The sequence below is a fragment of the Lycium barbarum genome, chromosome 4 (assembly GCF_019175385.1).
Source record: "Lycium barbarum isolate Lr01 chromosome 4, ASM1917538v2, whole genome shotgun sequence".
Classification (NCBI taxonomy): domain Eukaryota; kingdom Viridiplantae; phylum Streptophyta; class Magnoliopsida; order Solanales; family Solanaceae; genus Lycium; species Lycium barbarum.
In genome coordinates, this window is record NC_083340.1 from 112,903,031 (window position 1) to 112,927,009 (window position 23,979).

Here is a 23,979-nt window from a genome sequence, read left to right on the forward strand (position 1 = left end):
TTTCTAAGGCTTGCTAAACCTTTAAATCAACTTAACATAAGAGATAAGATGAAAAACATACCTTGAATTTGAAGAATTTCAACTCACACACTTTGCTTCAAGACATAATCCCACAACTCTAAGTGAAAGCAAGAACATCCAACTTCCATAAATTAACTTACGTTTTCAAGGTTAATCTTCCCTTGATTTGATTTGGAATGATTTAGAGCGTTTATGGATGTTAAGGGAAGCTTAGAGAGCGATTAGGGATTTATTTTTTGGTGAAAATGAGGCCAAAGTCGTGGGAAATACTTTTATAGGAAGTCTCCACCGACTTCCAAGTTTCTAGAAAAATCCGAGCAAAGTACGGGTTACTGTTCATCCCGTGCTTCAAAATACGCGTTACTGTTCATCCCGTACATTGGAGGTAATTTTTTTTTAATTGTTTTCAAATTTCTGGAAATTTCAGGTAAAGTACATCCAAAATGTACGGGACGTACTTCTCGTACTTCACAGAAATGCGATCTGTCAGTTGCATTGGAAAAAAGACTCGTCGAACTTCAATTTGCATAGGGTATGGATTCTATAACTCCTCATATCCTAGGAGATATGCCTCTTTGAAGTTGGACGAAAAATCCTGTCTAAAATTATGCCATGTTTTTCCAAATTTTCAACAAAGCTAATTTCTTCAATTCGCTTGATCCCGAAACCTTTAAATACTTGTCTAACATTTATTAAAAGTCTTCCTTAACCTTATAGGGGTATGATCGCCTCTCTGGACTCACGTTAGTTTGCTTAAAACGACACAGAAATTTACGAGGTGTAACATCCGTCTCCCCTTAAAAACATTCGTCTTCTAATGTTAAACTCTTAGGGATTCTACAAAAATTCCCTGTAACTATACCGCTTCCATCCTGTCACAACAAGCCAAAATATACAACGCCACACAGGGCTACACTAAGCAATAACAACAATGGCCTCACACGACCAATAATCATAAAAAGAAAGCATTACGCACCTAAAGACATTGATGTCTCTTTATGGACCTCCTCTGGAAGTGGAAATAAGTGCGGATATCTAGACCTCATATCTTCTTCAGCTTCCCAAGTCATCTCCTCGATGTTCTTATTCCTCCAAAAGATCTTCACTGAAGCTACATCCTTAGTCCTCAGTTTTCGAACTTGTCTATCTAAGATAGCGATGGGAACCTCTTCGTAAGATAGCAGCTCCATAGCCTGAACATCATCTACATGCATAACTCTGGAAGGATCTCCAATACACTTACGAAGCATCGATACATGAAAGACTGGATGGACTGATTCCAAATCTGTAGGAAAATCTAACTCATAGGCCACCTGGCCCACCTTACGTACAATCTTGTGTGGTCCGATGTATCGAGGGCTAACCCTACCATTCTTACCAAATCTCATGGCACCTTTCATTGGTGACACCTTCAAGAATACCCAGTCATTGACTTGGAATTCTAAATCTCATCGTCGATTGTCCGCATAGGACTTTTGTCTACTTTGGCTAGTCAATTATCGGTCCTGAATAAGCTTAATTTTCTCCACTTCTTGCTGAATAAATGATAACTATTGTTATAAGCGAACTCAATAAGCGGTACGTGATCATCCCAACTACCTCCAAAATCAAACACACATGGTCATAGCATATCCTCGAGAGTCTGAATAGTACGCTCAACTTGTCCATTAGTCTGGGGGTGAAATGCTGTGCTAAGGCTCACATGAGTCCCCAAACCATCTTGAAAAGACTTTAAGAAATTAGCTGTAAACTGCGCACCTCTGTCGGAGATAATGGATACTAGAACACCATGGAGTCGTACCATCTCTTTGATATAAAGTTTTGCATAATCTTCAGCTGAGTACGTACACTGGTAGAAAATGAGTTGATTTGGTAAGTCTATCAACAATCACCCATATGAAATCATACTTATGCTGAGAACGAGGTAAGCCTGTAATGAAATCCATATTAATTACTTCCCATTTCCAAGTCGGAATCTCAATAGCTTGCAACAATCTCCCGGGCTTCTGATGCTCGATCTTTACCTGCTAACAGTTAAGACATTGAGCTACGAACTCTGCTATGTATTTCTTCATTCCGTCCCACAAATAAATGGACTTAATATCATGATACATCTTTGTCGTTCTTGGATGAACAGAATAATGGGAACAATAGGCTTCTTCCAAAATCTGGTGACGTAGCTTCCAAGAGTTGAAGGACAGATTAGCCTCAGCTCCAGTCTTAACACTTCCAGAAGGGCTAGATGACTATGTTGTGTACTGTGATGCTTCCGGCATTGGGTTAGGATGCGTGTTAATACAGCACGGTAGAGTTACTGCTTATGCTTCGAGACAGCTGCGGAAACATGAAAAAAACTATCCAACTCATGACCTAGAATTAGCTGCAGTTATTCATGCATTAAAGATGTGGAGACATTACCTGTATGGTGTGCATGTTGATATCTATACAGATCACAAGAGTCTTCAGTACATTTTCAAGCAGAAGAAGTTAAATCTACAGCAGAGGCGGTGGTTAGAATTGTTGAAAGACTATGATGTGAGTATTTTATACCACCCCGAAAAAGCGAATATAGTAGCTGATGCGCTTAGCCGCTGATCAATGGGTAGCCTATGTGAAGTTTCCCCGGAAAAGAGAGAGATGGTTCATGAGCTCCATCAATTAGCTAATCTTGGAGTGCGTGTAATTGATTCGGGTAGTACATGGATTAGTATTAATGATCCCACAGTTTCGTCCCTGAATATGGAAGTAAAAGAGCGTGAGTATGAAAATCCTCAGTTGAGCCATTATAGAGACGAAGTTCATGAAAAATAGAAGTCTCCATTTGAAACTTCTATGGATGGAATTCTTAGATACTGAGGCAGGCTATGTGTGCCGAATGTTGCAGAATTGCGTAGGCGAATTCCAGAAGAAGCCCATTATTCTCGGTATTCTATTCACCCAGGTGCAACAAAGATGTATCATGATCTCAAATTGATATATTGGTGGGATGGCATGAAGAGAGACATGGCAGAATTTGTAGCCCAATGTCCAAATTGCCAGCAAGTGAAGATCGAACATCAAAGGCCAGGAGCATTATTGCAAGCAATAGAAATCCCTACTTGGAAATGGGAAGTGATCAACACGGATTTTATTGTGGGGTTACCTCGTTCCCGAGGCAAGTATGATTCCATATGGGTGATTATGGACAGACTCACGAAAGTAGCTCATTTTCTTCCGGTCAGGACCACATACTCAACAGAAGATTATGCAAGGTTGTATCTCAAGGAGATTGTGCGACTCCATGGTATTCCACTATCCATTATCACAGATAGAGGAGCACAATTTACAACCAAGTTCTGGAAATCCTTCCAAGAAGGTCTAGGTACCCAAGTGAATCTTAGCACGACATTTCATCTGCAGACTGATGGACAGGCCGAACGTACTATTCAGACCTTGGAGGATATGCTAAGAGCATGTGTTCTGGATTTCGGAGGAAGTTGGGATGATCATTTGCCTCTAATCGAATTTTCATACAACAATAGTTATCATTCTAGTATCCAAATGGCTCCGTATGAAGCTTTATATGGAAGGAAGTGTAGATCCCCAATTGGATGGTTTGAAACCGGAGAAGTACAGTTAATAGGCCCTGAATTGATTCAGCAAGCGGTAGAAAAAGTCAAGGTGATCCGAGATCGATTGTTAACAGCCCAAAGTCGCCAAAAATCTTATGCGGACAACCGCCGACAATTTCAGGTTGATGATTGGGTATTTTTTAAAGTGTCACCAATGAAAGGGGTGATGAGATTTGGCAAGAAAGGGAAGTTAAGTCCTAGGTACATTGGACCCTATAAAATTATCCGCAAGGTGGGTCATGTAGCCTATGAATTGGACTTGCCTTCAGAGCTTGAACTAGTCCACCCAGTTTTTCACGTCTCAATGCTCTGCAAGTGTGTTGGAGATGCTATGAGGATTGTGCCGATAGATGGTGTTCAAGTGACGGAGAAACTAGCATATGAAGAAGAGCCCATTGTCATATTAGACAGGCAAGTACGAAGACTTCGAAATAAGGAAGTAGCTTCAGTCAAAGTTTTGTGGCGAAATAACAACCGATAAGAGATGACCTGAGAAGCAGAAGAGAGTATGAAATCCACCTATCCACACTTATTCCAACTCCCAGGAGAGATTCAAGATGAAACACTAACAATATGAGGTATGTATGCTTTCTTTTCATGCTTTTGGTCGTGTGTGGCCAATTTATAGTTTCATTATGTTGTGGCCCTGTGAGGCAATATTATTATGGGTTGTTGTGAAAGGATGGTAGCGCCATATTATAGGGTAAACTCTGGCGAAATTTTCGTAGAATTCCCGAGTGTTTAACATTCGAGGACGAATGTTCAAAAATGGGGGGAGAATGTTACACCTTGGAAAATTCCCCGTTAGCGTACAGTGAATAGGCTGGCGAAGAGCACGAGGTATACGATGATTTGGATAAGTAAGAAATAGCATTTGATGATCCTAATCGAGATTCAAGACATTTAACGAAAAGGAAGGAGGTTAACAAGGAAAGCAAAGGATATGTTGCGTGTCGAGTAAGAATTATGGGCGACGAGTTAATGATGGCGTAATGACATCTTAGAGAAGAGTGATAACGTCCCTTAGATTGGTATTGAGGTGTTAAACAAGTGCCAAGAAGGTTCCATAAGGATTGGAGATCAAACGAGTCGACGAGAACGAAATCGGAACAGCTGGGCATTATACGGCCCAACATACTGGCCGTAAAAATTATATTGGTCGTATGTTAGGCCGTATAATTGGCCAAGAGGGGCATCATTCACTGGACCAAACATAAATCCACAACATACGGCCCGCATAAATTGTACGGACTGTATGTTGGTCCGTATATCTTGGTCGGGACAGATTTAAGTGTTTAACATAAGGACCCCTCCCTCATTAATTCATTTCATTTTCACTCTCCTCTCCCCAGGAAACCTCTAGAATCCTCCCCATTATTCATCCACAAGAAATTGAGGGAAAACCATGATCAATTAAATCAAACCCACGGAATCAAGCATATGAAACCTAATAAAAGTTCATCTACACCAAGAAAACTCAAGGAAAGTGAGTTAGGGTTTTGGTGCAAGAAGAGAAGCTTCACTCAAGTGTTGTTCATCAATCATCTAAGGTGATTTTTATGATCATTATTGATTGTTTAAGGTGTTGAAAGTTAAAAACACATGGATTGTAGAAAGACATAGAAAATGGGTCATGAATGTGTGAATAGTGACATTGTTGGGTGAGAGATTTGGAGTGAATTATGAATATTGGTATGTTTTGATTGTAACTATGTTACGAATGACATTTAGAACATGGAATAAGTATTAGATATGAGAAAACGTGATAGTGAGCTATAACCACAATTATGGAGAAATCGAAGGGAAATTGTGAAATGCGGATAATGTAGATGAATGATGATTGTTGTCTATTATATTGTGAGTGTTGTTATGAATGTTTGGGAGTTGATATAGAATATGGGAAAAGTTGTATAAATGAAGGAAATGTTTCCCAATTTTCTTTAGCTTTAGTAAGTGCGTTTAAGTAATCGATTAACTAATGCTAATGCGAATTCTCTTGAAGGCAGAAACGTGGGCATTGAAGGAGAACAAGCAAGCGATAGATTAGTTAAACGTAAAATCTATGTGAGGCTAGTCCTTTCTTTCTATGGCATGAATCCTATAATATAACTTCTCCTCCCTCTTCATGATTCTCCTACTTTCCGGAAGACTAATAGCCTATGTTCATGTATAGATATATGAGCTAAGAGATATATTATGAGCCCAATAATGATGATGATGAGTTTAAGTCTAAAGATTCTAGAGATTATGAGATAATGTTCCTGTATAGTTAAGGATGTTGGTCATTGCACACACTCACCTTATGTACTATTTCCTTCAAGGTGAGGCAGAATACTTATAAATGATCCATAATGGAATCGGGGGTCACGACCTTTTGTCACCCCGATAGAGTATAATTGTCTTAAGTTTCCAATCATGCATTATTGTAATTGTATGATATGTATATGATGTTATCACACCGCGCCTACATGGTCGGGCAGACACCGCTAAGGCGGGCAGCATATACACCATGTCTAGATGGCATGGGCAGACACCACTAGTGGGCGGCATGAGACGACACCCCGGACGCGGGAGGCCTGGACGCAGGCTAATGATTATCACACCGATCCGACATGGACGGGCAGCTTATACATTTATGCATATATGATATGATGATGATTATGAGTAAGACATCATGTGTTATTTCTTTTATAAGTGACAGTCATATACAGTTGCTCCTTACTGATGCTTTCTTTATCTCATTGACGTATCATTATTGTTTATGGCTCTCATACTCAGTACAATGTTTGTACTGACGTCCGTTTTCTTTGGACGCTGTGTTCATGCCCACAGGTAGACAGGGAGGTGATCTTGATCCAGACTCGTAGGAGCTAGTAGCTGATCTGAGAGCACTCCATTGTTCTAGAGGTGCCTTGATTATTCTTTTGTGTACATATACATATTTTGGGCACGACGGGGTCCTGTCCCGTCCTTATGTCTAGTACTCCAGTAGAGGCTCGTAGATACGCAGTGTGGGTTATATGGTCTCACGAGGTTATTACCGTATATATATATATATATATATATATATATATATATATATATATATATATATTATTTTGATGGCCGAAAGGCTTACGTCTATGAAAGTATTTATGTTCTCAAATGAAAAATGATTTTCTTATGATTTGAGTGTGAATTTGATAAAAGAAGGCTTAATGAGCATGATCAGTAGCAGAACGAGTGGTGCTCGGTGGTTAGCCCCGGGTACACGTCACGGCCCCTAGTCGGGTCGTGACAAATACACAATGTAGTCCAATGCCTAAGGCATCACAATAAAAAACATAGCCCTCCAATCTATCTGGAAGTGTCAGAACTGGGGCCGAAGTCAATCTGTTCTTCAACTCCTGGAAACTGCGCTCGCAAGCATCCGTCCATTGAAACTTAGCTGCTTTCTAAGTTAGCTTCGTTAGTGGTGCAGAGATGGAAGAAAAACCTTGTACAAATCTTCTATAATAACCTGCCTAGCCCAGAAAACTACGAACTTCAGTAGGTGTTGTAGGTCTTAGCCAAGTCTTCACAACTTCAATCTTCTGGGTATGCACCCGAATACCATCAACTGAAATAATATGCCCCAGAAAAGTCACTAAGTTCAACCAAAACTCACATTTTGAGAACTTTGCATATAACTTCTGCGCCTAAAGAACTTTAAGAATAGCACGTAAATGGTCTGCATGCTTTGCCTCTGATCGTGAGTATACCAGAATATCATCGATAAACACAATCATGAACAGATCTAGAAAAGGCCTGAATACACTATTCATCAGATCCATAAATACCGCTTGTGCATTAGTCAACCCGAGCGACATTAACCGAAACTCGAAATGACCATATCTAGTTTAAAGGCCGTATTTGGAATATCCTTCTCTCTGACCCTCACCTGGTGATACCCGGATCTTAAATCTATCTTTGACAACTATTTGGCACCCTGTAACTGATCAAATAAATTATCAATTCTTAGAAGTGGATACTTTTTCTTTATTGTCACCTTATTCAGCTGCCTATAATCAATGCACATCCGTAACGAACCATCTTCCTTTCTTACAAACAACACATGTGCTCCCCACAGCAACGAACTAGGCCTAATAAAGCCTTTCTTAAGAAAATCCTTCAGTTTCTCCTTTAACTCCCTCAATTCAGCAGGTGCCATTCTATAAGGAGGAATGGATATTGGCTTCGTATCCAGTAACACATCAATGGAAAAATCAATCTCCCGTTCTGGTGGAAGACTTGGAAGCTCGTCCGAAAACACATCTGGAAACTCGTTCACTACTGGAACAGATTGAAGAGTTGGTGGCTTCGATTCCGTGTCCTGGACCCGGACTAAATGATATATACAACCCTTGGTAATCATCTTTCCTTGCCTTGAGATAGGAAATAATCCTACCTCTCGATGATGTTGTATTACCTTTCCATTTTAGAACTGGTTCCCCCGAAAACTAGGAACGAACCATCTTCGTTCTACAATCAACATTGGCATAACAAGAAGCCAACCAATCTATACCCATAATAACATCAAAATCTACCATATTCAGCTTAATCAAATTATCCATGGTATGGTGATCGCAAACTACAACCACACAATTCCTATACACTCGTCTAGTTATCACTGGGTCACTAACGGGTGTAGACACTTCAAAAGGTTTCATCGACTCAGGTGTCACCCCAAACCGACCGGCAACATAAGGAGTACCATATGATAATGTAGAACCTGGATCAATCAATGCATATACATCATGAGAGAATACTGATAATACACCTGTGACAACATCAGCTGGAGACTCAAGATCCTGTTGCCCAGCCTGTGCATAGATGCAGTTTGGAGGACCGCTCGAACTAGATGCTCCTCCTCTGCCTCTACCACGGCCTGCTGGTGTTTGTGAGGTTTGCCCCAAAGGACGTTCCGATGATGAAGAACCAGCTGTTGATACCGTGGGCTGAACCATACCTCTACTACCTCAAAATGGACACTCACGCATAATATGGCCTGACTGGCTGCAGGCATAACAAACACCTAAACCTAATCATCACTATCCCCAATGTAGCTTTCCACACTGAATACATCGTGATAAACGTGGTCTCATCTGATTGGAACCACTCCTAATCTGAAAACTAGAAGTTCTGGGACTCTGAGCTACCCCAAAACGAGCGGGTCTATCAAACCTGGGTCCAGAAAATATGGAGGCACACTAGCTGCTGAACGAGCTGAGCGCCTAGAGAAATGCTGCCTCGGGCCACCTCTAAACTCACGGTCGAACCCTAAAGACCTAGCCCTCCTCTTCTAACTCCTATCACAATGGCCCACACCCTGCTGCTGGGCTCGGGAAACTACTAACTGGGTCAACAACTGAATGACCTCTGTCACCTCTTGGCCTAAGGCATCCGGTGGAGGAACTGGGGGTAGTGGAGCTAGAGCTGAGGCTCCTCTATTCTCTTCTGTAGCGGGCGGAGTGTGAGAGGACCGAGATAGAACCTCATTCTGGGACTCACCCTCCTATATATTTGTAGGTGTACCTGGTCAATCCTCCTACCTGCCACTGATTAACCCTTCTGAGCTACCGTAGCTTTTCTCTTCACCGGTATTGCTGAAATCATAACACACAATTAGGAAAAAGAGAGCTCTTATAACATGGCTCTATCACACGATCTAAGAAGAGAAAGAAAGGTCAATTATTCCTAAATGCCCTGCAATATCCTGTTTATAAGTGTGCCGCGCTTCACCCATAAATAAGATTCTACTGGACACGACTCGTAGACAAATCCTAGGACTAATTGCTCTGATACCACTTTTGTCACGACCCAATCGGAGGGCCATGACGGGCACTCGGAGCTAACTTACCGAGCACCTCTTAACATATTTCTCAAATTCATATCTAGGTGGACCGCATGATTAACTCATATATATACTATAATCTATAAGAGCATGAGTTCAAAGATAGCACATCTATATAACATCACCAACTATGTCATAGATACAAGCCGACAAGGCTGCGAAAAATGATATACAAAATATGAACCGAGGAGGTTACAAAATAGCTAACCATATACCTCTGTCTACGAGCCTCTACATGGAGTGCATGGAATCATAAAGACGGGACAAGACCCCGCCATGCCCATATGTGCACCAAAAGAATAGTACCATAGACTGTAGCTCCGGAACAAATGGAGCGCCCCTGTACAATCGCTGATGAAACTTCTAGGGATCTAATCTGTCTTCCTGCCTACCTGCGGGCATGAACGCAGCGTCCAAGAACAAAAGGGATGTCAGTATGAATAATGTACTGAGTATGTAAGGTATGAATAACAACATAAGAAGTGATGTGGAAAGTAACATGAGAAAAGAGGAATAACCTGTACATTTGAATGCCTCTTAAGGCGGATGTCATGCATTCTTAGCTTTTAAAGAAAATCATATACATACATATATATAGTATACTGCTTGACCATATAGGCACGGTGTTATCATCATATCGTCACCATCCCGCGTCCGGGCATCCCTCATCCGGGATGATGTCATAAGCTGCCCACTGCAGTGGTGCGCCTTCCTGACCGACCATAGCGCGGCACGGTGTGAAAAAATTATAATAATATATATATATATATATATATATATATATATATATATATATATATATATATATATATATATATATATATATATATAAAGCATGCATGTGAGCCCAAATGAAATGTTACTACTCTATCGGAGTGACATAAGGTCTTTAAACCTCCGATTATCATTATGGAATCATTATCATCGCTATATCTCACCTTGAAAGAACAATTACCATAAGGTGAGATCAACAACAATGAATAAAATCAATAATCATGGAACAAGCTCAATAATATCATGAGAACATCAAGAACGATATGCTTTGGTATCTTAAGAAATGGAATCATCATCATCATCATCATAGGGAACGTCTTTCAACAATACCATAGGAACCTTAAGAATTATGAGTTTCTAGCAATTCTAGGAAATAGGACATTATGGATATCATATATGGGTTCACAATAAGGGAATCATGCCTTTAGAAAGAAAGGGTTAGCCTTAACATACCTCGTCGTTTCCTTATTACTCCTCGCCTATCCTCCTGGGTTTGTAAATCTACATTCAAGATAATTCACATTAAGTTTAAGTCGTTGAAACGCTTATAAGATCAGACTAGACTATTAGGTGAGCTAACAAAATTTGGGCAGCATCTCCTCTATATCACCTACTTCCACAAAATTCCAAAACAACTCCCAACAACAATAATGATATCAATAATACCATAGCCAAGAGATTTATATTCAAACTGGACTCCAATCAATCCAAACTTCATTTCATGAACAATCCATAACAACAATTTCAATACAACCCCTTATACATTTGTATACCACATTTCCTCAACATTATTATTACCCCTCATAACAAGATTATTCTTAGAACATGCTTACAACTATAGTTCAAGTTAATTTTCAACTCAAAATATCATCAATTCATATTTGAAATTTTTCCCATAATTCTTTTCACTTTCTAAGGCTTGCTAAACATTCAAATCAACTTAACATAAGAGATAAGATGAAAAACATACCTTGAATTTGAAGAATTTCAACTGACACACTTTGCTCCAAGACTTAATCCCATAACTCCAAGTGAAAGCAAGAACATCCAACTTCCATAAATTAACTTTGGTTTTCAAGGTTGATCTTCTCTTGATTTGATTTGGAATGATTTGGAGTGTTTATGGATGTTAAGGAAAGATTAGGGATTTATTTTTGGGTGAAAATGGGGCCCAAGTCGTTGGAACTAATTTTATAGGAAGTCTCCACCGACTTCCAAGTTTCTGGAAAAATCCGGGAAACGTACGGGTTACCTTTCATCCCGTACTTTAAAGTACGGGTTACTGTTCATCCCGTATATTGGAGGTAAAAAAATTTCATTTTTTCAGCTTTTTGGAAATTTCAGGTACAGTACGTCCAAAATGTACGGGACGTACATTTTTGTACGGGCCGTAATTCATCTCGTACTTCACAGACATGCGATCTGTCAGTTGCATTGGAAAGAAGACTCGTCGAACTTTAATTTACATATGTGATGGATTGCGTAACTCCTCATATCCTAGGAGATATGCCTCTTTGAAGTTGGACCAAAAATACTATCTAAAATTCTGCCAACTTTTTTCAAATTTTCAACAAACCTAATTTCTTCAATTCGCTTGATCCCGAAACCTTTAAATACTTGTCTAACACTTATTAAAAGTATTCCTTAACCTTATAGGGGTATGATAGTGTAACACCCCCGTAAACTTGAACTAGGTGTGAATATGTAAAAATCTAGTGTTAAGATGATATTATATCTATATGAATCCATTCTTGATGAATTCAGGTGGAAGATGGTCGTTTTGAAGTCAAACCAATAATTGAAGTTCTTAAGGGCTCTTAAATTCGCCTAAGTTTTGGTAGGTCTATCTTCTGGGAAATTTTCATGAAACTTTGTTGCGAATTTGGAAACACTTCCTTGATAAAGGTTGTATATCTTTGAAATATCTTTCCAATGGTAGGTCGCCCATCATGAGCAAAGTTATGTACACAAAGTTATGTCCGTTTTACGGAAGAGCACAAAAGCTGGAGATTTCGCCCAATGTACGCCCAGAAAGTAAGGGACGACCTTTTAGGACGTACTTCTTCCGTTCCTTACTGGTTTTGGCAGCCAAAGTACGGGCTACAAGTACGGGTCGTACTTTGTGGCCGTGCTTTCACCGTTTCTGGCAGAAAATTGGGTTTACAATGGGTATGGTCTTATTTTGTTCCCATTTTTTTCATTCTCCCAAACCCTAAGGACAAAAATCATTCCTCCAAGTCTTCAAATCAACGGTAAGGACAGCCTTAAAATTACTAATCCATCTAACATCAAACCCATGATTCTTAACATGATTCTTGTGACCAAAACCTAGGGTTTGCAGCATAATTCTTCCCAAAGTGATTCAAGGTAGGGTTTGGTTGTTCTTCATTAGGAAAGTGAATTGTTAAACTTTGTTTAACGTATTGAGGTATGTCTCTTTAAAAATAAAATCCTTTTCGAATATAAAGGTAATTTATATGTCTCTTTTGCAAACTCTCTTAAAAGATTGAATCTTTATAAAAGCATGTTTTGAATGATATGATGAATTGGTTTTACACTCTTGAAATCTATTACATGTTTTGATTAATAGTTAATGTGCGTGAGGGGATAAGCCCACATTAAACCTTGATTGTATTATCCTCTATATACGTATATGAAATCATAATCATTTTCTTCTATAAGAGATGATCAGTGATGATGGTTAATTGTTGGTACTGATGATTTTACAAAGGAACTATGACAAAGGAATCTTGTTTAAAGAAGTGGAAACATTTTCAAGATTATCTATCAAATTATGTATTTTCGTAATGGCATAATGAACTTTAATGTTATTTGATGGTGTGACTACTTTGAGACAAATTGTGAATCGACTTCTATGCTGTGAACTTTGTTGTTATGTTTGGCCTAGCTACTCGGGAGGAAGGGTAGCCACTATGGATCCTAGTGTGGTAATTTCCTAGCCATTCGGGAGGAAGAGTGGCCACTACCGGGTTCGCTACCCGGAGTGTGGTTTATGCCTAGCTATTCGGGAGGAAAGATAGCCACCGAGAATTACATATTCCTGTGTGGTGCGCTGTGTTTAGGGAACCTCTACGGTCATCCCTTCGATGTGATTGATTCTTGGGACTGTATTGGCATGTGTGATATTCTTATTCTCTCATGGAACTGTTGTTGACAATCATGATCAATTTGAAAGGCATAATTGAAAGTTGTAACTTGACAAAAGGCTTTATAATCGGTTTTGATAATTCTTATTGAGATACACAAGCTGAATAATTGTTTTTATATTGATTAACGGCTTTGTAAATTGTTTAACAAATGATATTAAGAACTGATTTCTGTATGTATTATCATATTTTATTTTTATATTGCTTGTTGTCCCCGAGGCACTCAATGAGTACGAAAGTACTCAGGCATACCATTGTTGTTTTTGATGGTATGTTAGGTAACGGAGAAAAGCAGGTTCGTGATACTCTCGACGCTTAGGAGACCTTGCTGCTGCTATTGATTTGGTGAGCCCACACCCTTGTTCGTGGGATACTTCCTGTTTCATTTATTATTCTAGATTTTCGGGCTGCGTCCCGAAGTTAGATGATTGTTGTGTCTCTTAGAAGCTCCATAAATAGTTGTCAGAATTGTGGGTAGATTGTCAAAGTCTCGTACGACTTAATGGGTGTTTGCCACGTTTATGACTATTTACTTATATTAGACGTCCGCTGATTTTATTTCATAATTGTGATCCTCATATATGCAGTTACTTATAACTTTGTTTAATTTAATAAGGAAAGATTATTAAAAATGAACTTGATGTTTAATTATTTTATAAGGTGCTTCCGGTGATGTTTATAGCATCGGATGCCTGTTACGTCCAGGGTGGGTTTTGGGGCGTGACAGATAGCCTCTCTGGACTCACGTTGGTTTCGTTACGACGACACAGAAATTTAGGAGCTGTAACAACTCATAGGCACACAAAGGTCCATATGAAGAAGCTCAAGTGGCCTAGAGGTGCTTACCTCCTTTTTTGGTTTAAAGGAAGTCCTGACCTACTTACCTTTTATGCATGCATCACACACCTTGTGATATTTAAACTTGACATTTCGTAGCCCATGAACTAGGTCCTTTGCCACAAGTTTGTTCAGCAGAGTGAAACTTGCATGCCCCAGTCTCCTGTGCCACAACTCAGCATTATCATCCACGACATTAAGACATGTCAAGTCACCATCATTAAACGAGCCAAAATCTGCTACATAGATGTTCTTGTATCTTTTTGCAGTTAGTACAACTTCACCAGTCTTAAGATTGGTGATAGTGCACGCATGAGACAAGAACTCCACTATGTTCCCTTTATCGCAGATTTGGGACACACTTAGCAGACTATAACTTAAACCCTTCACATAGTTAACATTTTAAATAGCATGGGAGAGTGTCTTGCCAATTTTTCCAATACCAATAACATATCCTTTCTTTCCATTACCAAAGAGCACACTCCCATGAGTGAGAGAAAATTTTCCATTCTTCCAGTCATGTGCTTTGAACTGCCACTATCTACGAACCATTTTTGACTGCTCCCTCTTACTCTAGCCTGCAAACAGAGTCATTTGTTAGACTTAGAAACCCAATCCAACTTGCGTCCCTTTGTAATCATAGAATGGGTGAATAATAGATCTATTCTCCCATGCAGGTAACACAGATTTCATCTTGCGGGGAACAAGTCCTGCATTCTTGGGTTTGTTTTCAACATAAGCTCTGGTTCTGCGCGCATACTGAAATCTTGCTTTACAAGAGTCTTTGTAATGACTAGTGTTGCCACAATTGGTGCAAAGTTAATTATCAGTCACAGAAACATACTTGCTATGAGGATTGAATAGGGTCTTAGCCTTTTTATAACCAATTCCCTGTCGACCATCATTACCCTTGCACATAGCATCAACCTTATCAGAGGAACAGGTCCAATGAAGAGACTTATCAAGCTCAGTTTTCACATGTCTTTAGTCCTCTAGAAGTTGCTTATTTTTCTCTAGCTCAGCAGAGAGATTCATTTTAGCCTTTTTGAGTTCACTTTCAAACTCAAGATGAGTCTCACTACCCATTTGTTTTCCTTTAAAGGGAGGTGCTCACCCATTTTTTCATCTGACTAATCAACAGAGCATTATCCCTAGTTAACTCTTCAACTTGTTCCTTCAAATTAACAATATCAACTACCATATCATCCCTTACTTGTTCTAACCCTTCAATCTCTTTATTTAAAACATTTTTCTCATTAATAAGGCTATGATAGGTATCAATCAGCACATTTGCAAAAGATATTAATTTCTTTTGAGAATAGTTTTTTAGATTTTTTTCTAAACGTCAAAGAAATTTGCCTCTTGATTCTCATTGTCATCTTCATCTTCTGACTTGGCCATGAGTGCAAAAATGGACTGATACTTTGCAGGTTCATCTTCAACGGTCATCATGGATGTGTCCCATGTTTCTTCATCTTCAGACTCACTAGAGGAGTCACCCCAAGCAGCTAGAGTCTGCTTTACCAAGTTATCAGCCACATCTCTTCTGTTGAACTTCCTCCGAGGGACTTGGTTCCTCTTCACTCCCTTATCAGCATTCTTGTAGTGATCTTGCTTGTGAAGAGGACATTTCTTAATGTAGTGTCCAGGCTTCCCACATTTGTGACACACAATCATTTTGTTTGAAGTTCTTACTTGAGCTTCCTATCTTAGAGAAACCACCATTTTTTCGAATCATCTTATGGAACCTTTTTGTAAGGTAGACCATATCAGATTCATCACCAATTGAGTCATTTTTAGCTGCTTTAAGGACCAGGTTCTTCTCTTTCCTTGGATCCATCTTTCAAGCTCCTTCTTTTTCTCCACCTCATAGGTTTTCTGTCACGACCCGTCTAGGGGGCCGCGACGAGCGCCCGGTGCTAGCCCACCCGAACACCCCTTTGGCTTACTTTTATGCTTACATCTAGGTGAGCCACATAATTAGACGCATAATTTTATTCATTCATCATACTAGTCCCATTGGACAACAATGCCTTTACATTATCATTGGCATCTATGCCACACCAATGTACATGAGCCAACAAGGCTATCAAAATGATATACAAAATATAGGCCGACAAGGCCAGACATATCTAACCATATACACGTGTCTACGAGCCTCTAAGGAGAGTATAACATATCACATAAGCGGGACAGGACCCCGCTATGCCCATAATTATGTACACAAAAGAATAAGTACCCAAAAGCTATGGCTCTGAATGAAAAGCAGCTCTGCTACGTAGTCTTTGAGAATGTGACTATGGATCAAGCCTGTCTCCCTGTGCACCTGCGGGCATGACGCAGCGTCCACAAACAAAAGGACGTTAGTACGAAGAATGTACTGAGTATGTAAAGCATGATCAATATCAACATAGAAACATAATGAACAACATGGGGAATAGCACAAGATGGGAGATGGTAATACCATCGTCATAGGCACTCACTTGCCTTACATAGGATCTTTCCATTTCTAATGCGTATTTACGTACATACATCCATATCCGTATCCATTCCATATCTGTACTCGTATTCGTATACATACCCTTATTCGCATTCATATCATAACATGTTTGTATTCATACTCATATCCATATCATATACATAATCATATCATATACATAGCATTTACATAACATACCCGACCATGCAGGATCGGTGTTTCATACATACTTGGCCAGCCAAGGCTCAAGGTTGCACATACCTGGCCCTACCAAGGCTTCAGGGTTACATCTACCTGGCCCTACCAAGGCATCAGGGTTATCCGTACCATCTGCAGAGGTGTGCGCGCGTTACGTAATCATAGACATACTTATTTACATATCTTACCCGGCCTCATAAGCTCGGGGTTCCATAATAGTCGTACATAGACACACATATATAATAGCTCATAAGCATCTTTACTATTTACATGATTATCATAATCGTCATCAACATCATTACTACCATTATCGTCATTCATCACATTTATCTTTATAGGCTTACTCGTTATACGAGGGATTTAGTACACTCGTGGCGTATCAAGAATCGTGAGCTTACTAGCTCGGAAGATCAAGTCATTTGAAGGATATCATAGTCTCATAGAAGATTTAGATATTTGGCCAAAGAACCATGCCTTATGAAAGAAGGGTTAGCCTTACATACCTTTCCGTTGAACTATTCTACACTTGCACGTCCTCCTTCGACGATCGCGTTTCTACCTTCATTAAAGTCATACTATCATTAGAATCGATAGCTAGCATATATGACTAAAACAGGGGAAAATCGGACAGCATCTCCTTTATTCATACGACGTTCCTCCATAACGTATATCAACTCCCAAACGCCAATAATACATTCACAATACCATAACAATAATCATTATTCATCCACATTATCCACATTTCTTAATTTACTTTCAATTATCCATATCCATGGCTATAACACACGACTATGTCCATTCACGCACATTGCTCATCTCATGTTCTCAACATCATTTATAACATATTTACATCACAATACATCAAGACTCATAACTCAATTCAAACTATTTCTCAAAATGGCATTATTCCACATTCATGACCCATTTTTCTATACCCTTCTACAATCCAAGTATTTCAACTCTCAAATACCTAAAACAACATATAAATACCATAAATTTTACCTTAGATGTTGTAGGAACAAGCCTTGGTTGATAATACTCCACTTGAGCAAAAACCCTAGTTTATCTCCAATGAGATTTCTCGACTTGAATGATCTTTGATGGTTTTCTTACACTTGATTCACTTGGTTTATGTTGTTGATCACTAATAATCCTTGAATTTTTGTGGAATAAATGTAGAGAGATGTTTTAGAGAGAAGGGGTGAAATGTGGAAATGAAATAATAAACTTGGTCCCCTTTTTAACGGAAAAGGTCCAAAAATACCCCTGAACTATTGAAAAAGGCTCATAAATACCCTCCTTCCACCTTTTGGTCTAAAAATACCCTTAAGGTTTGTTGTTGGCTCAAATATACCCCTCAAACTAACAAAGTTAAAGTTAACTCTTTTAAAAAGTCAAATGACATTTTGTGATTGGACACATATATTATTTAATTTAAAAATTAAAAAATATGAACAAAACTGTTTTTTTTTTTTTTTTGCATTTTGTGAATTAATCAACGAAATATGTTTTTTTTTTGCATTTCGTGATTAAAAAAACGAAATAGGAAATTATAATTTTTTTTTGCATTTCGTGTATTGAAAAATGAAATAGGATAAAAAATTAATTTTGTTCATATAAAAAAAAAATTGGAAAATATATTTTGTCCAATTTTCCAATTTCGTTTTTATATGAACGAAAATAATTTTTTTTTATCCTATTTCGTTTTTTAATACACGAAATGCAAAAAAAATTATAATTTCCTATTTCGTTTTTTTTTATTTTCGAAATGCAAAAAAAAAAACATATTTCGTTGATTAATTCACGAAATGCAAAATAAAAAAAAAACAGTTTCGTTCATATTTTTAAATTTTTTAGTTTTTAATTTTTAAGTTTCCACACAATTTTTTTTAAAAAAAAATATGTAAATTACGGAATTTTATTATTGGCAATTTTTTTTTTAAATCTGGAATTTTAAATTACTGGAAATTTATTATTGGCAATTTTTTTTTTAAATTTGGATTTTTTTTTAAATTACGGAATTTTATTATTGACCAATTACAAATTGCCATTTGGCTTTTTAAAAGAGTTAATTTTAACTTGTTAGTTTGAGGGGTATATTTGAGCCAAAAACAAACCTTAAGGGTATTTTTAGACCTAAAAGGTAGATGGAAGGGTATTTTTAGACCAAAAGGTGGAAGGAGGATATTTATGAGCCTTTTTTAATAGTTCAGGGGTATTTTTGGACCTTTTCTGCCTTTTTAATAACCCAAAATCTGATCTGAAATGAATAGTCGTCGAAAGTGCACAGTGGTCGTAAACCCAGTTTACGGGCCGTATTCCAGTTTACCGTCCGTATTCTGTGGGCGTATTTAAGCATAACAGAACCAGAAAGTCAGGTTGAGACATGGTGATTTACGATCACAGTTTACGGGCCGTATTTCAGTTTACGGTCCGTATTTCAAGTCGTCTTTAACCATTCAAGAATTTGACAGAAAGTTGATGTTTTGGAAGTTGAAATACGACATGGCAGTTTACGGGCCGTATACCACTTTATGGTCCGTATTCCATTTTGCGTTCAACTGGACAAAGTGCAAATCTGCAACTTTCCACATTCTCAGAACCTATAGTTAATCATTATGGAGCATAACTTATCTCTTATTGCAATTGCCTTTGGAATCTTACTTAGGGTCGTCAAACGTCGTTCCCTTCTTATTAAAACATCGTATACGCTATGCCCTTGTTAGCCTATCCATTGTACGTTCGCGGGGAAATTTTCAAGGTGTAACATTTTGAGATTTCCAATCAAATCATCAATAGTCATTTTCTCCAGATCTTTGGCTTCAGTTATTGTATTAACTTTACTCTCCCAAGATCCTGGTAGAACACCAATTATTTTTCGAACTCGCTTGTTAATTGGAATAATCTCACCAAGAGAATGAAGCTCATTGATAATGGAGGTGAAACGAGTGTGCATACCCTGGATTGACTCATCATCTTTCATTTTAAATAGTTCATACTCAGTGGTGAGCATGTCTATTTTGTACTACTTGACTTTAGAGGTTTCTTCATGAGCCATCAAGAGGGATTCCCATATTTCCTTGGCAGTTTCACAAGATGAAACATGATTGTATTCATCTAGTCCAATACCACACATTAAAATCTTCTTTGCCTTGAACCCCTTTTTAATGGCTTTTCTATCAGTTTCAGTGTATTTTTTTCTGGGCTTTACCTCTAGCTTTCCAGACTCTGTATCAATCTTTGTAAGGATAAAAGGACCATTGAGAATGATGTCCCAGAGTTCAAAATCTTCAGCCATCAAATAGTAATGCATTCTTGTTTTCCACCATCCATAATATTGTCCGTTAAACCTTGGAGTCTCGTGGTTGACTGTCCTTCCCCGAAGTTTGGTGGAGCAACCATAATGAGAGATCCTTTCTAGGTGTTACCCTTTTAGAAAGAACCTGCTCTGATACCAATTGATAGAAACTAATAGTCCACCAAAGAAACAGATGAGGGACCAGGTTCCTTATCTGTTCCCTCAAGCAAAAATAGAAAGTAAATGGGACACGATATTTACGTGAAAAACTCCTTGCTCAAGGGATTAAAAACCACGACCTACACCAGTAGGATTTCCAACTTCACTAACTGAGCAACGTTTTCAGATTACAATCCTTTTGCAACCAAGGAATTAGCCCACTAATCTCTCCCCTTACAATAACTCTATTGCAAGCACTCTCTTGACTACATCTTCAGTCTTGGGATCTGGTCCTTGGAGTTATTTAGTCTTGATCTTGAAAGCTCTGAAAAAACAGTGGCGGCTGCTCTTTTCAACAATGAGAATAATATGATTTGAAGTTGTAGGTTAAACAAATGCCAACATGTTATTTATATAGGGAACCAATGAGAGCATGTGAGGATCATGTGAGTAGCATGTGATATAGATAGAGACGCTATAATGATCCTTGTCTTTTAGCCGGCATGCAGCTACTGTTCTGCCGTGGCTATGAAAGTCGGAACAGTGCCACAGCTTTGCAGCTGTCACGTTCGTACAATGCCCAGGGGACCTGATCAAGGACCTGGTCCTTGGTGTATATGTCGATCATCAAAACTATGAAATGTCAAAACTCATCAATAATGTTATTTTATTTGGCACAAATTTTAAACTGTTAGTCTAATTCGTTGTGAGTAATTTGATCTTTCAAAAGTTATGAACATTGAATAAAGTAGTGACATGTATCGAACATTTTGGATATTTCAAATAAAGAAAGTGTGATATAAATTAGAATAGAACGAACATAGAGGTAAGAAGATTTAGTAGGCGTTTGGACATAGATTCCAAATATTTTTACTTTATTTAAAATTGTTTGCAAATGAGAGAAAAGAGCTCTTTATTTGGAATTTATGAAGATGGAGTTGGAAAATAGATTTGGAACACTTTTCCAAAGTTGGAATCCGACTCCAAGTTGGATTTGGAAATTTGTAACCAAACATTGCCATTAGAATAAAGTGAAATACTATTCCCGTAAAAAAAGGAATAATTCTCATGTCCAAGCGGCTCCTTTAAAGTGTTCTCTTTTGGTAAGCATATGGAATGATACAACTGGTACTTACATTACATTGAACAATCATCACAATGTAGTAGGAATAAGAAGGAAAAGAATTCAAAATCTCACAGAAATTTTAACATACAATAAATGAAGCCAATTAAATTAGTTGACGAAATGGCAATTCTTCCTGATCTCCCCCTTTTTACCAGTGAGGATATCAATGGAACCCATATGAACCATTGCAGTAGCAAACTTACGTCCCCAAGTCGATCCATGCTTAACGTTATTCATCACCAACTTAGAAGTTAAAGGACTTTCAAACAATGTTTGATCAGAAGTCAGCAATCCCCTATGGTTCTTCAAACTGAGATAATACTTGTTGTCAAGGTGTTTAGGGGTTGTAACATCAAGATTCACCGTTGGATCAACTAGGGTGTCACTAATTGGTCTAGGACACTTGTGTTTCAAGAATGAAGCATATCTAGGATCAAGTGAAGGATCTTGAGGATGTGTAGCATTGAAACCATAAAGCCTATTAGAAAATGAAGAGCAATGTGTGATACCAAAGGAGTGAGCCCCTGATAGAGTTACCATTTCATCAAGTGACAATCCTTTTCTTTTAAAGTTGTCTTGAAGTTGATTGGCATTGAAGAAAGGTGGTGGAAGGTTCTGGATGACTTCAGAGCTCAACGAGACACGACCATCGCGACGTCCTCCTGGTAGAGCATAGTTTATGCCGCCAGCGAACAGGGCGCTATCTCTGGCAGCATAGGCAAGAATGTCCGCGCACGAAACTGTGCGCGGACATAGTTTTTCCAGTAATACTTTTGCTTCATCAATAACCTCAAAGCCTCGAAGGCTTGGGTTGTTAATGGGACTATCCTTCTCAGCTGTTTCCTTTCCTTTAACCGAATCCAGCAACACTGAACCATCACAGCCCTATAAACATAAAATTAACAACCCCAACAGCATGTTAGCATTCAAGAAATTAATAGCTAGCACTTGAAAACAACTACCACCCTCAACCTCAAGCAAGTTGGAAGCGGCTATATAAATCCTCAGGGACCATGTGCCTCCGTTTAAGCTCATTTTAGACCAACAACATATTAAGTGTAATCCCACAAGTGGGGTCTGGGGAGGATAGGATGTACGCATACCTTACCCTTACCTTTGTGAGGCAGAGAGGGTGTTTCTGATATAGTACCCTAGGCTCAAAATAATTTTAGACCAGCATTATACTAAACAAATAAAATAGTACTACTAGAATTTCACTATATTTTATGTAATTCTCTAACATGGCTAAAAGGTTCCTAGAAAACGTCAGACCTAGACTAAATATATTAACATGATATAAACATATTTCCAACTAATTCATATCGCCTATATCATGAAAGACGGATTCAATCCTTATACTTGATAAATCCAACGTCTTAAAGTTTTACAACTAAACATTGCACTTCTAAAATTTAACCTTTTTAACATTTTAGTTATTTTTTACTTATATATCGATAATATGTGTAAAAAATGATGAGTTCAGTTGAATCCATTAAATCCAAAGTGCATACGCGTCTGACCTATATAATTTTTTTTTTCACTTTGCCTTATTTTCCACTAGATCTGCATGGAAGCTTATAAAAGATAAGGGAAAGCAAGAAAAACAAATTAATGAAATGCTAAAAAGAAACAAAGTGACAATAAAAGCAGTATACCCGGATAAAGCAGTCATGGAAATGCATGCGAATAAGACCAGCAGCAAAACTAGGATTCATCAAAACAGCTTTGAATACAGCTTTTCTTATAATAGCCTCAGCAGGTGGACATGTTCTTGAATAAAACCCAACACCAACTATTGACTTTTTGGGTTTGGGTTTGGGTTTGAGCTTATGTTTTAATAACCTGGGCAGTGAAGCCTCAGCAAATACAGAAAAAGAAAGAATCAGACAAAATAGTAGAGCTAATGCTACAAGCTTATTAGAACCCTTGAAGGAATTCATTTTGTTGCCTTCTTTCCTTTTCTTGCACAAATGATTGCATATAAGTTGATAGTTCCAAGGGCTTTTATAGGCAACATTAACATGGTGGAAGTTTTACAAAATAAATCCGCGGAGCTTGTTAGTTAGTGGTATACAAGTTCAAAGCCATAAAAAAAGAATAATATCACAACTTCATGTTCTGAGTTTAAATTTTAATACCAACAGGGTTGTGGTGGGAATGGATAGAGTCCCTCCACCCTTAAGTCCTTAACCATAGGTCTAGGATTCGAGTCTTGAATATGGAAAAAATCCAGTTAGGATGCGCATTCCCCTTAAATGGATTTTACGCGGCGCGACTTCTGATTAGTCCGGATCCAAATGAGAATACCGGACACTGGATTGGAAGCCAAATAAAAGACTTTAAATTTTAATGAGAAGCTTTAAGCTTTATTAAAGGAAAAAACGTTCATATATATATATATATATATATATATATTAATATAATGTCAAATTTTATA

At 38.2% G+C, this 23,979-nt stretch overlaps 1 protein-coding gene across 1 annotated transcript; it reads right to left on the reverse strand.

Annotated features, from left to right (window-relative positions):
- Nucleotides 1-21,498: 21,498 nt before the first annotated feature.
- LOC132638523 (peroxidase 5-like) lies at nt 21,499-23,581 on the reverse strand. Its single transcript, XM_060355369.1, has 2 exons — nt 23,198-23,581; nt 21,499-22,427 (listed from the first exon to the last, which is right to left on the reverse strand). The coding sequence occupies exons 1-2, from the start codon at nt 23,480-23,482 to the stop codon at nt 21,651-21,653; spliced, it is 1,062 nt and encodes a 353-aa protein (XP_060211352.1). The 5' UTR covers nt 23,483-23,581; the 3' UTR covers nt 21,499-21,650.
- Between the last annotated feature and the right edge of the window lie 398 nt (nt 23,582-23,979).